The sequence below is a fragment of the Myotis myotis genome, unplaced genomic scaffold (genome assembly GCF_014108235.1).
Source record: "Myotis myotis isolate mMyoMyo1 unplaced genomic scaffold, mMyoMyo1.p scaffold_m19_p_7, whole genome shotgun sequence".
Lineage (NCBI taxonomy): Eukaryota > Metazoa > Chordata > Mammalia > Chiroptera > Vespertilionidae > Myotis > Myotis myotis.
The window spans coordinates 6,454,848-6,468,192 of NW_023416379.1; the positions used below are offsets into that span (position 1 = coordinate 6,454,848).

General features: G+C 41.7%; 1 protein-coding gene across 1 annotated transcript in view; it reads left to right on the forward strand.

Moving 5' to 3' along the window:
• Positions 1-906: 906 nt before the first annotated feature.
• The window catches only part of NOX3 (NADPH oxidase 3), a 53,128-nt gene continuing 40,689 nt past the window's right edge, over positions 907-13,345 (forward strand). Inside the window, exons 1-5 of the mRNA XM_036316152.1 lie at positions 907-951; positions 1,591-1,686; positions 1,799-1,909; positions 2,910-2,994; positions 12,550-12,695. Coding sequence (XP_036172045.1) covers positions 907-951; positions 1,591-1,686; positions 1,799-1,909; positions 2,910-2,994; positions 12,550-12,695 — 483 coding nt within the window. The remainder of the gene's footprint in view (positions 952-1,590; positions 1,687-1,798; positions 1,910-2,909; positions 2,995-12,549; positions 12,696-13,345) is intronic.

A 13,345-nucleotide genomic window follows, 5' to 3' on the forward strand; every position in this document is an offset into this window, starting at 1 on the left:
GCAATCATTCAAATGATTCAAATATCCTCCTGTTTTCATCTTCAATGTCTGAAATTTTTAAATAAAATACTTAGACCAGGACTAGCCAGAAAATTGCTTCAACTGAGACAACTTCACTTACCAGAGTTGTCATAGTCATTGCATTTAACAACTTTGACACATGAAATCAGAGCATGGCCAGGTTCATACACAGCTACTCCTGGGATCAGGGTATTCTCATTTACCTCATGGGTGCACCAAGTGGGATTAGGAAAATTGGATTTATTTCATTAAGCCCACAGAAATCATCTACTTCATTCTTTCTAGTCACACTTTCAGGTTTATGAGAGTTCTCCTGTATGTGATTTTTTTAAACGACCTTTTCCTTTTTCTTCACCATCTTCCAAAAGAGTGTTCTATTCATATTTATTTACACGCCATTCTCTATCTTTTAAAAGAGCTTATTTTTTAAGGGGAGGATAGGAAATAAAGAAGAGAAAATAAACGAAGTAGAGGAAGCTCCTGTGGAGTGTTTTGCTGCATCTAACCTTCGGCAGTTAGGTTATTTCTCAAATTTACATAAAGACTTATTATCATCTTGACTGCAATCATGTAGAAAATGAGTGGGGTATAAAGTACATGAGGATAATTTAATAAAATGAGCTTTCTTTGCGTAGGAGATCTTTGAAGAAAGGAATCATTAGACAGAGACTTGCCTTATATTCATCCAGGTCATGAGGCGTGTCAGCTTGGTGATGTGCCTTTGGCATGAAGTCCTTAATTAGGAATTCCTTGAGAGCTGCTCCCAGTAGGTGCTTCCTAAGACAAAAAGACAAAATAATTTAGCAGAGGAGCCTTGACTAAGGAGGTAACTCAGGTGAACGAAAGGAATAATTTGCCAACAGCAAAAAAGAGCGAAGCTGCGTGATGGAGTGCTGGGTTTTGAATGAGAGTCTCTCTGTCATATTAGTCGTAAGTGTCATTTCTGCTATTCAACTTCAAATGTATATATTGAGTCGTCTTTGATTTTTAGAATAACGTGTATAGAATAACTGCTGAATGGCTTCAAGTATTACTCTGGTTAAAAGAATAAAACTTGTTAGAAAACATTTAGTAGATATATTTAATGTACCCTTGCAGAATCATGTAAAGTTGTTTTCCGATTGAGTTTATTTTTAATTATTTTTAAAGTCAAGTAGCTTGTTTTTGCATAATGTATGAGTGCTTCTCTAAATCAAATGAAGTCTTTGAATTAGACTATGAAATTGGAATTTTTCTAGAGGACTTTCTGAGTTGTCTTTAAACAGTTCCTCCTTCTCCTTGATAGCGTTGATTTAAAACGTTACAGAGCAATGCTGATTAGGAAGGCTTTGTACTTTCATAAAATTCCTTAAAGAATACACATACATGTTTAAGATATTTTTTATTAAGGTAATGATTTCTTACCAATATAATTACTGTTAAAAACTAACCTATAAAATAATTATATGGATTCATTCTGATTAATATTATTTCACTTGAACTGAACCCCAAGAAGAACCCCAAGTGATTATGAAAAGGAAAAAAAGATTGAAGATCGTATTGGTTTGTTCTCTTTTCATTCTACTCCAGCTCTCTTGGTTGGGAGTTAATGTATATCTGTTTTTTGACACATTCCATTGGTATGAAGAGGAAGAGTCTTTCTTTTACACACGAGTTATTCTGGGGGTAAGTAGAGTTGGTGACTACACATTATCATTTTAGAAAACAAAATGCATCCTGTTTTCCCAGCTTCCTTGTTTTCACTGTTTCTTTCTCTCATATCTTTACATATGGACAGTCGACACTGGCGTGGGCACGAGCATCTGCAGTCTGCCTGAATTTTAACTGCATGCTAATTCTATTACCCGTCAGTCGGAACCTTATTTCATTCATAAGAGGAGCAAGTACTGTAAGTACTAAAGTATTTGAAATAATTTTAGTGGTTATGACTAACAGAAGTGCCCTTGAACACAGAGATGTGGTTTATTGTGAAATTCCCAATTATCTTGTTTAGATTCAGGTTTGTTTCTTTGTAAGAGAACACAATGGCTAAAACTGAAAATCAGAAACTGGTCCATCTGACTTGACTTTTGTTTGTGCCATTGACTCCCTGCATGACATTGGGCCAGCGCTCAACCTTTCCCTGATACATTTGCTCCATCTGAAAAGTAGGGCTAATAAAATTGAGCTCGTTCATTGACACAGAAGTATTATAACAGCTTGAACTATTACCATTCCTGACTGAAAGGAGACAAATATGCAACTGAGCCAAATATCACTACGGAAACATCTGAGTTCTCAACACCAGAAAGCACAATCACAGCACACAGATTTTACTATGAATACTTTAACCCCTCCCGGACATAATGGAACATTTCCCAATTATATTGATTTCACTGTGCTGGGTACTTAACTGAGGCTCATGCTAAACAGAGCAACACACTGCACAGAAAGATGACCTTAAAAAACCTTTAATAGACAAAGAAATTTTTATATATGCATACTCATCGTAAATTTATGAGTATTTAGATGTAGGTGATAGTAGTGCTTTCTTTGTGTAATAAGGGGTAATTTATAAACTACCCAACCACATCAATGACAATGGTGGGTATCATCTTCATTTTCTAAATAAGCTGAGCATGAATATGAGCAGGTTTATTGTAGCAGGTTTATTTTGACTTATCGCCAGGGTACTCCTAACACAGTCATTTTTATTGAGTTGAAATTTTAGGAAGCCAATAATAACCATTTGGCTTTGCCTGTTTGACTAATGAATGTCCACTGTGTTTGTGTCACATTGCCCCCACCTTCAGTATTTAGAAGCAGAGTGTGGTCCTCTCTTTATTTCTCATGACACTGTCATCACTATGGTATTTCCCAAAGCAAGACTTTGATTTCTGTTTTCCTAGTGCTGCCGAGGAACGTGGAGAAGGCAATTAGACAAAAACCTCAAATTCCACAAACTGGTCGCCTATGGGATAGCCGTTAATGCAAGTAAGTGCTTATTATTAATTGACTGATGGATTTTTACAATGTCTAATGTTTAACTTTAGAGCTTTGTTTATTTCCTCTCACCACAGGCTCGCCCTGAGGTAAAAGGAATCTTTGCCTTCCATCTAGACAAATGGGTTTTTTAATTTCTAATTTACACTCATGCAGTTTTCTCTACCAAGCCTTCTGTTTCTCCGGAGAAAGTTTATGAAACTTCATTTTTATTTGTGGATAATTGAGCTTGGTGTTTGTTAATACAATGATAAATGCCTATTTGACTATTGAATACTTTGTGATTCAATATAATTCACATCAGAAATAAAATTGGCCTATATTCAAAATTTTACTCACAGCCATAAGAAAGTGCCCATCAAATGGTATCAGGGGCAGTAAAAAGAAAACAGAAAAGCAAGATCCTGTGAACAGGTTCTGAATAGTGCTGAGCTAGTGAATATAAAAGGATCTTGAAAAGATGTGAAGCTTTATAGGCATATAAAGTGTTATTGTTATTTCTTGAATTGGAAAACAAGAGAAAGGCACTAGAAATTAATAGCCAAGGCCAAGGTTAAACTCTGGGGAGAAAGACAAGTGTGTGTGTGTTGGGGGGAAGAGGTAGTGACCAACAAGCTTGTGGTTTTGTTGGACAAAAATTACGTTGAAATAAAAAGCTATCTGAGCAATAAAGACTTATGATTCAGGACTGTTTCCCTCGAACTAATTTAACTATAAAATGTTTTCCTCATTTGCTTTTATCCTCTCATGCATAAATAATAGCAGAGTAAAAAGAACACTCAAAACAAATGTGGATTTAATTAAGCAACAAGACATGACAGACGGTGCCCGAGTGCCAATTAGCACAACTTGGGGTGTGTGGCAAGATATGTGGGGAGTTTTCCCCTTCGATGTCTTCAACACCAGATTAAACCAACCCAGGCAATGTTTGCAAAAGGTCTTTGTAGTTTGTTAAGAAATAAGAGTAAAAGGACATCACGTTCTAGAGGAAACCAGCTAAGGGGTGGAGGGCAAGGGCAAGGCTGATTCACTTTTGTGTTCCAAGGCCTACAACAGTGCTAAGGACTATACATAGGTGCCAATGACCGTTGATGAATGACTGAATGCATGAAGGAGTGAAGACTCAGGGAAGGTTTCAGCTCAGAAATAGTCTTTCCCAGACCTTGAAAATGATCCAAAATTAGAACGAGGGTCCCTGAGAGTACTGAGTTCCCTGTCCTGGCTGGTGTCCAAGTGGATTCAGGATTGCTCCTTAGAAGGCTCTTGGGAGAAGGAATTCAAGAGATTTCTAAGTTTTAATAAAATCTTAAGTTCTTTAATTCCTGCATTAAAAGAGGAGATAAGACACAGTAACATGGCAGGAAGGATGTTATCACTATGCAGTCACTTAAAGGCAGAATCAAACTCCAAGAGAAAGTTACAAAGATACTATAAACAGAAAGAACAACCAACAAAACAAACAACAAAAAAACAACCCACAGCATCAAAACACATCAGAAAAGAAGGCAGAGAGCAAGGGAAAATGTGTTATGAAATAGTGTTAAACCTTTGAGCACGTAAATTTCTTTATATGTAATCATATATCAACAGCACAAATGCATAAGCAGTGTATATCACATGTTTCCCAAGTGCAATATATTCCAGTGGGCACCATAGTCTTCTCAAACTGGGGTGGTCAGTACTGTTTTCAGAATGGAGTATGACTCAATAGGGGCAGCAGTCAGCTAGAATCAAGTTATCATATACCCCTGTAGCAGGAGATCGGTTGTGTGGTCTCAGAGAAGGCCCCTCCTTCCCTCTGTGGAATTAAAAGAACACTGATACAATCTACCCATCCCTAGAAATGTGCAGACGAGCTAGCTGTCAGGAGTGGATCGGTTGGAAACCTACTGACTACAGGGTCATTCACTTATGCTAGTTGCAAAGAGAATGAAATCCAAGGTTAGTGTGGTGGGCAGGCTCCCTCCTCAAGCCCTGCCTTCTAGTCCAGTCTCATCTCTCCCCACACGCCCTTGCTTTTCCCCCTCGGTGTACCCAGCTACTGGCAGTTCCTACATGTCTGTGCTTTGCTCTTGCTTCCCCCTGTGTCTGAAATGCTCTTCCACTCCTTCCTCACTGGGTGAGATGTCACTTCATCCAGGACCCCTTGCCTGGTCTGCCTCCCCCTGACCCACCAGGGCTGGGCTGCCCACCCCCCTCCCCTGGTGGCCATAATCACACCTCTTCCAGCAAGAGAACTTTCTCAGACTCTGATTTACCCCAGGGCCTGAGACTGTGCCATATGCATCCTTGCTCATAATAGAATCTCAACAAATTTGGCCAAATCTGAGGATGAGTAGGCGTCGACCAGCAGGCAGAAGAGATGGACGGAACTAGTGGGAAGGTATAAGACATGACAGGAGTCCTTTGGAGAACCCAGAGCACTTTAGGGCGCAGAAAACAGGGTGTGGGCAGGGAAAAAATTCAAATGATGCCAATTGTCCAAGATAATAAACCTTTGATGCCCAAAGATTTAAGGAAAAAACTATTTCATAACACATTTTCCCTTGTTCTTGGCTTTCTTTCCTGATGTGTTTTGACGCTGTGGGGGTTTTTGGTTGTTGTTGTTCCTTCTGTTTATAGAATCTTTGTAACTTTCTCTTAGAGTCCGATCCTGGTGCCACAAGAAAAATAAGGTGCTATTCCTCCTCCTTCCCTCACAAACCCCTGGAGAGAACCAGCCCCCTTGCACTTGAACCCCCACTGCTCCGCCCCTCCTCTTCTGCCACCGCCATGGCAACCAGCGGGCTGCAGGGGTTTCCGATCCTAGCAAAGGCAGGAGGGTGGGGAGAGGTGGCTCGGCTTCTCCCAGACCCTGGCAAAGCAATGCTCACATTTCACAGTAACTCAGAAAGGCAGCTGGCAACAGTGCTTTTAGAGAAAACAAGAAAAAAAACGCAGTCTGGTTTCACGGATGCGCGGTTGCTTTTCACATTGTGTCCTTCTGCTGTGCCCGCCTGGGAGCCGCGGGAAGCGTCCCGGGCCGTGCTTATTCTATTGGCATCGCCCATTAGGCTGCTCTTCAAACAGCCCACCGGCTTCAGAGAGGTGTGTAACCTGGGCAGAGGCACGTCCGGGCGGACGCCTGCGTGCCAGCCTCTGATTTCTCATCCGCTCCCCTAGAAGTTGAGCTGCAGACTTTAATTGGTCACATCATTAAAGGCTGTAATTAGAGCCCGGTGGAAGCAGGCCGGGAGGAGGAGGGGGAGGCTAACAATGGTATCTGTAATCAAGGGCATCACCGAAAACGCAGCGACAGGAACTCTTCTCCTTCTGGCTTCCTGCTGCCTGCTTGCCTGCCTGTGATAAGACTGCCGGTGTTCTTCCGCCACCAATAGATCATTTCCCGGGACCCCTAACCCCCCTGGTATACAAATCGTAGTTTCACAGCCTGTTCGTCCTTATTAATGCAGATCTTTCTGGACTCTCTGGTCCACGGGTCGACCTCAGAGGCCCTTCCAATTGGCTAGCAGTCCTTGCAGCATGAGCTTCCTGCAAAGGGGGCTGTAAACAGCGACCCAGGCAGCTCCCTCCAGCAAATTCTGCAACTTGCATCTGCTAGTTTCCAGGGGATGACAATTACCCAAGTGCAGCTCCCGATCAATTGCTAAAATTAGGTTGCAAAGCTCAGTAAACATAACAAGGACAGGTTGAGAGGCTTGAGCTCAGAATGAAGCAGGAGGGTGAGCTCGGAAGGAGGCAGGTACTGAGAAGAAAGATTTGGAGGCCTCAAGGTAGAGAAGGCCCTAACTCTCAGGACCCGCATCCCCAAAGAATTGGTACTAATCCAGGTCTGCTTCAGGCACTGGGAGCTCCAAGGAGACTCTCCCCCACAGCCCTGCCAAACATGATTAAATTTAATTTACAAATGAGTGGAATGCGCAGGGTGCCACAGTCAATATATGTTTCTGCAGAAATCAGACCACAGAGTCGAAAGTTTGGGGCCAGGTTCTCCCTGTTGGAGTGCAGCCAGGATTTGTCCCTGGGTCTTTATTTCAAATGGCTGCTTCATTAGGAGGTGACCAACTCAAAGATAACAGGAACTGACCGCCCCCCTTCCCAGATTCTCCCTCCACCGTGTTTCCTTTGATCTCCTGAAAAATTAAAGAAGGAAAGAAAGAAGCAAAAGGAACCTTCTCAGGGCAACTGGCTCTAATTGTAGCCTTTATGATATTTTTGCTTCACTCTTCAATAAAAGCTCCTTATCTGAACCCAAAAGTTCACACACCAATTAAATGTGCATTTGTAGTATGTCCAAGATCGCTGCTCTCTTTTAACTGGAAAAGTGCTTTGGTGAGAAAATAAAATTGTGGGAAGACCCCATAACAGCAGCTTTTAGCCTGGCTTTTGGGTGGGAAATGTTTATCTTGCGCTCTTCCAAGGGTTCAGCACAAAGTCCTGAGGAGCAGGAGGAGCCCACCTGTGCAGCTGATGGCACTGGGTTTGCCACAAGAACTTAAAATGCCTCTGTAAGCCAGTGTTGACTTTGAAAACATCTTAAAGCATGAGTGTCATGTTTGCATTATTTCATATTGGACTACAGATCCCTTTTAGATGATAAATGCTCCTGGTTAACTGCAGGCAGAGACAGAAAAGTCAGGCAGCTAGAAGGGAGCTCCCATAGCGTGTAGCTCAGTCCCATTCACCCATTCCACAGATGAGAAAACAGAGGCTGAGAAAGTCAAGTAACTAAGAGGTATTCTCTTTATTATTCTTTCTCCTACATAATGTCAAATCTAATAACGTGATAGGATTCTGATGACTCCGGAGAAAGAAAAGTAAAGTCGCATCACTGCTTGGCCACATACTTGAAGCCACTGTCCCTGTAAACTTAGGTGACTTGGTTATTCCTATTAAAATAACTAAAATGTATAAAGCGAAGAATCTGAAATATAATGTCTGAAAATGAACAAAATCAGCATCTCTCCTGGTATCTATCAGGTCCCCATAGCCCTGGATTTGGTAACTGGTCATAATAACATTAGGATCAGATTAAAGAGGAAATAACATGTTTAGACAAAGTAGACACAGACAGTTTTCTCTCTGAGAATTACTGAGATACACAAAATAAGAGATTCTACATTTTATCTTCTACCTGTAAAAAAAAAAATGAAGAAAACCCAAGATGGAGGGAGCTAGAGCAAAGGAACATGAATTGTGAAGTACATGCAAAAAACTGGAAAGAACAGTTTTCAACCGATTCCCTCAGGAGCTACCTCTGGAAAAGCACCTTGGCTTCTCATTCTACCATTCGTTTCTTCAGCTCTGTTATGGGAGATCTGGCAATAGCAATACACAAACAGTTCAGTATTTTCGCTCTCTCAGTAAGTATACTTACATTTAGTTTTCACAGCATCAAATTCTCATGTGGAAATCCATCTAATAGAAAATAGATTGTGATCAACAGCTCATTACACATAAGGCTGTTACAAAATGTAGACTATAAGACACGGAATTTATCCTGTACTCCCTTTCCAACGGTCACATGTAGATAAGGTAATGGGAAAGATACCACTTAATTTTATTTGAAGCTCAGGATCTATTTCTGCAAAATGGGAGCAGCTCCACTCTCTGTCTGGTGTGTTTTATTTAGTCCATGGAGGGAGAATAAAAGCGAGCTAAGAGCAGAGAAGTGAGGGCAGAAGGGTGGAGTGTGAAAGCAGCGTTTATACCCACCCACAATGACGGCTCCAAAGGTTGTGCTCACTCATAAGTCTTAGGAGCTATTTGATTCTAGATTAAAGAGACCAGTAAATATTTGAAGAGTTTAGCTAAGCTCAGGGGAGGTATTTGCTTTCAGTAAAAAGTAAGGTAAAACAATTATTGATTCATGAAAAAAGCCCATGATATAACTTAAAGATTAAAAAAAAAAATGGGGCCCTGGAGTCAGGAAAACAGGGTTTAATCCCAGCTTTCATTAATAACTACAAGTTCCTTGATGTTTTGAATATTGGTCTGTAAAATGGGAATAAAACTAATACCTAAAGATTAAGAGATAATATGTTGAAAGCATTTATAACAGTGTTCAGAATATAAAAAGCATTCAATATACATTATCTATGGGAAACATTACTTGTTTTTTCAAACATGCAAGTAATGATCAGAAAATAGCTATTAGGAATACCGGACATGGTTCGTGTTTAACTTAGCAAGTAGTTCCTATTTTATACATGACTCATAGGAAGAGACTGCTGCTATGTAAGGTTTCTATCTTTGAAGATGCTGAGACTAAACAAGGCAGCCCCTTCATAGACACGGCTGGACATGTTGACGAATGGAACATAAGGAGTAAATACAGTCTCTTAGGTGCTGACCTCACAGAACCCATAAGGAGACAGATGATCAATATCACAAACTCGGAAACACTATCATGGGTTTTGCCTTCATAGGTGGGCCCCAACCAAAACAAAGGCACCAAAAAATGTGCAAGTAATAGACATCAGCACAGAAAACACTGTTCCAACAATGTTGCATCTACAGATAAACTCCCTGCCCCATCTCTCTCTCTACAATTTCACTGCCACTCAGGAGATCATTATTACATAATACTGGTGCTAAACAATGTGCCAGGTGTTGAGGTTTCAAGCCGAACAAGTCTTTTTTTTTTTTTTTTAGGTTAACTGCTTTTATTTTTTTGAATTTTATTTTCAATTACAGCTCACATTTACTTTTATTTTGTATTAGTTTCATGTGTTCAGCATAGTGGTTAGACAATGGTTTATTTTACAAAGTGTCTCCCCCCTCAATATTTCCATTACCCGCCTGGCATCATACATAGTTATTCCAATATTATTGACTGCATTCCCTATGCTGTACTTTACATCCTTCACCCTTTTCACCCAGCCCCCCCCCCCCACCTCTCACTTCCCACCCCCCTACCCCCGCCAGCCCTCTGGCAACCATCAGTCTGTTCTCTGTGTCTATGAGTCTGTTTCAATTTTGTTTGGTTATTTTGAAGATGAACAAGTCTTGAAGCATCAATGTCCATCAGGAAGTGTGGATATAAATAAATACTCATAACAATAATGTCTGGGAAATGTTATAGTCAAGGTATCAGTGGTGCCTGTGGAATTGAAGAATGCTTGCTTAAAAACAACTTTTGATCGAGTCTTAAAGCATGAGTAGAACTTTGCAAGGCAGAAAGGGAATGGCTCTGATAGAAGGAACTCGGGTGACAGAGAGGCTAAACAGAAGATGATGTTTCTAAATATATTTCCTACAAGGACAAGAGAGACTAAAATGACACCAATAGTCTCAAAAGTTGTTGCTGTTCCTTTTTCCCTAACTCCCCCACACCTCAACCCACAACATGCAGCCATGGAGGGTCCCAGAATCCACCCACAACTTGTAGAGATTGAATAACAGTAGTGGCCTCCTCTAGTTTTCACCACAGGTACAGAAAGAAAAAGAAAAAAGAATGTATGTCAACTGGGTAATTATCTATGCCTGGAAATGAATTCTCATTTCACACTTGAATCTGATTCCAACAGTGGGTGTCAACTGGCCACCCAGCAGGGGTTCCATTTTCAGGAAAAGCATAAGGATGTACTTGTCTGTCTGTTGTGGCTGATGGCTGGCTTCCCCACAGAGTTCACAAGGCAAAAAAAAAAGAGTAGCAGCACTGGGCACAGACTCCTCAGGCTGAGTGATGCTGTGTTCCTGGGCTCCTTGTCTTGATTTAGAATTTAGACACCATCAATTCCCAGAATTAGGAAGCTGAGTTTTCTTTTTAAGACACTATGGCAGTTGTTCTCAACCTTCCTAATGCCGCGACCCTTTAATACAGTTCCTCATGTTGTGGTGACCCCCAACCATAAAATTATTTTCGTTGCTACTTCATAACTGTAATTTTGCTACTGTTATGAATCATAATGTAAATATCTGATATGCAGGATGTATTTTCATTGTTACAAATTGAACATAATTAAAGCATAGTGATTAATCACAAGAACAATATGTAATTATATATGTGTTTTCCGATGGTCTTCGGTGACCCCTGTGAAAGGGTTGTTCAACCCCCAAAGGGGGCACGACCCACAGGTTGAGAACCGCTGCTCTATAGAGAGGGAGGAGGCTCCCAGTCAAGATGGCAGTGTAGGTAAATACGGTTCTTAGAACCTCCCACACCACATCAAACTTACAACTAAACTACAGAACAACCATCATTCAGTACCATCTGGAATCTAGCTGAACAGAAGTCCTATAACCAAGGATAAAAAGAAGCCACGTCAAGGCTGCTAAGAAGGGCTGAGATGCAGGAGGAGCTGGTCTCACAACCAGGTGTGGTGGTTAAATCCTGGAAGAATATCTCAGCTGCAGTGGTCCCCCCAAAGAGCAAAGGGTCCCAGTCCCACAATAGCCACCCCCCAACCCCAGCCCAGAGTTCCACTGCTTGGAAGAGAAGTCCCCATAACTTCTGGTTGTTAAAACCAGCAAGGATGGTGGCTGATGGAGATGGAGGCTGCTGGCGTCCCAGCATTCTCTTAAAGGTCTGGATGCATGGACTTAATCACTCCCTTTGAGCTCCAGCACTGGGGCAGCAGCTCAAAGGGTGTCAGGGACATATGGAGAGAAATGGAATTATCTGGCTTTGGAAAAAGTGTTGGAGGGGCAGCTTTTCCTCAGACAGAAGTGCTGGCAGAGGCCGTTGTCCCTTTTCTGGGTCCTTGCTCCACAGAGCGGGCAGGTATGCACAATATCTAAATCCCCACCAACCTAACATTGTTAGCCCCACCCCCATGATTCCCTGAGAAGCAGCGCCACCCAACTTTCAGGCATACCCAAGCTGTTTCCAGTGGCATTTATTTTGTTTGTTTGTTTGTTTGTTTGTTTGTTTGTTTTAAATACAAATGGCCTCTCTTGCCTCAAGCTTCAGACTTTCCTGGAATCTCTCAAATAAGCAGCATCTGGACTCAGCATGTCCCATACCTCTTGCTAAGTGGACCCAGGCCCAGCACTGGTAGCAACAGGCCTTGGTTCACAGCTCGGCCTCTCCCAGGCATCTCCAAACCCAGCACAAGAAGCAGCCATCTGCAGATCGCTCTGTAGCTCATGCCAGGTGGCCCCAGACAGGGCAGAGGCAGTGGATGACTTTGACCTGCACTTTCTGGGAGGCCTCAGAGCCAGTGTACCTGATGGACAGCTTCAAATCAGTATTCTAGAATAATGCTTTCTGATTTCTTGGGAAAGAAGTTTTATTCAAAATTATGTTGTGATAACAATACCTCTTCCAATTCCAAAATGATCACGTGTTTATAATTAAATTGTGGTGAATCGAGATTTATGCTTTTTTCTTAATATAATCAGTACGAATGTGGAAAATATATTTTAGAAAGTATTCAGTTCACTCCATTTAAGACACTGGGTAAGACACATGTGTAGCTCACTCTGCCTTGGGATTATAAACACCACAGCGGAAAAGCTTGACCATGTAGACCTTGTGTTCCTAAGTAACGACAGAGGAGGAGACCACATGGCTCAAGGCCCATGTTGCCTCCTTGTCTGCAGCCATCCACATCGTGGCACATGCTTGCAACCTGGAGCGCTACCACCGGGGTCAGTCAGCGGAGGCGGGGGGACTCCTGGCTGCCCTTTCCAAACTGGGCGGCACTTGCAACGAGAGCTACCTGAACCCCGTCCGGACCTTCCGCACGGTGAGTTCTCGCACGCTGCCTACTTCTTCATCTGAAAAACGTGACCTTCTCCCATCCCTTCTACAATCAAGAACACTGCATTCTAAAAGCTCTTCATAAAAGAGCTCGAGAGAAGTTACTGCCAGATGTTAACATTAATTTCACTTTTTAAAAAAAAGTTATTTTCTTTCTGCCATAAATGTTTGCTAAGAGGTTATGAGTAAGGAGAAAAACTGATGCCACTTAATTTGTTTATAGCAAAGCGTAATAATAAATATGCCTAAACAGGAAATGCAGTAACCTGTTAAATCGCTAACCTTTAAAATTTTAGATATTTTGTCACCGATGTTAGACTCATAAAGAATGTGAAGTGCCATATAAATCCAGGGATTATAAATTAGGTGTCTTCATTTTCAGTTCGAAAAGTGTGTTCTGGATCAGTTCTCCTGTACCATTTATTTCGGCACACGTGTGACTAGCTGGTTTGCCAAATCAGGTGCTAGGCAAAGTAGCTACTTTCATCATGAGGCCTGCATGGCTAGTGAAATCATTCATGCTAGGTATCTATGTCAGGGGTGGGCAAACTTTTTGACTCAAGGGCCACAATGGATTCTTAAACTGGACCAGAGGGCCGGAACAAAAGCATGGATGGAGTGTTTGTGTGAACTAAT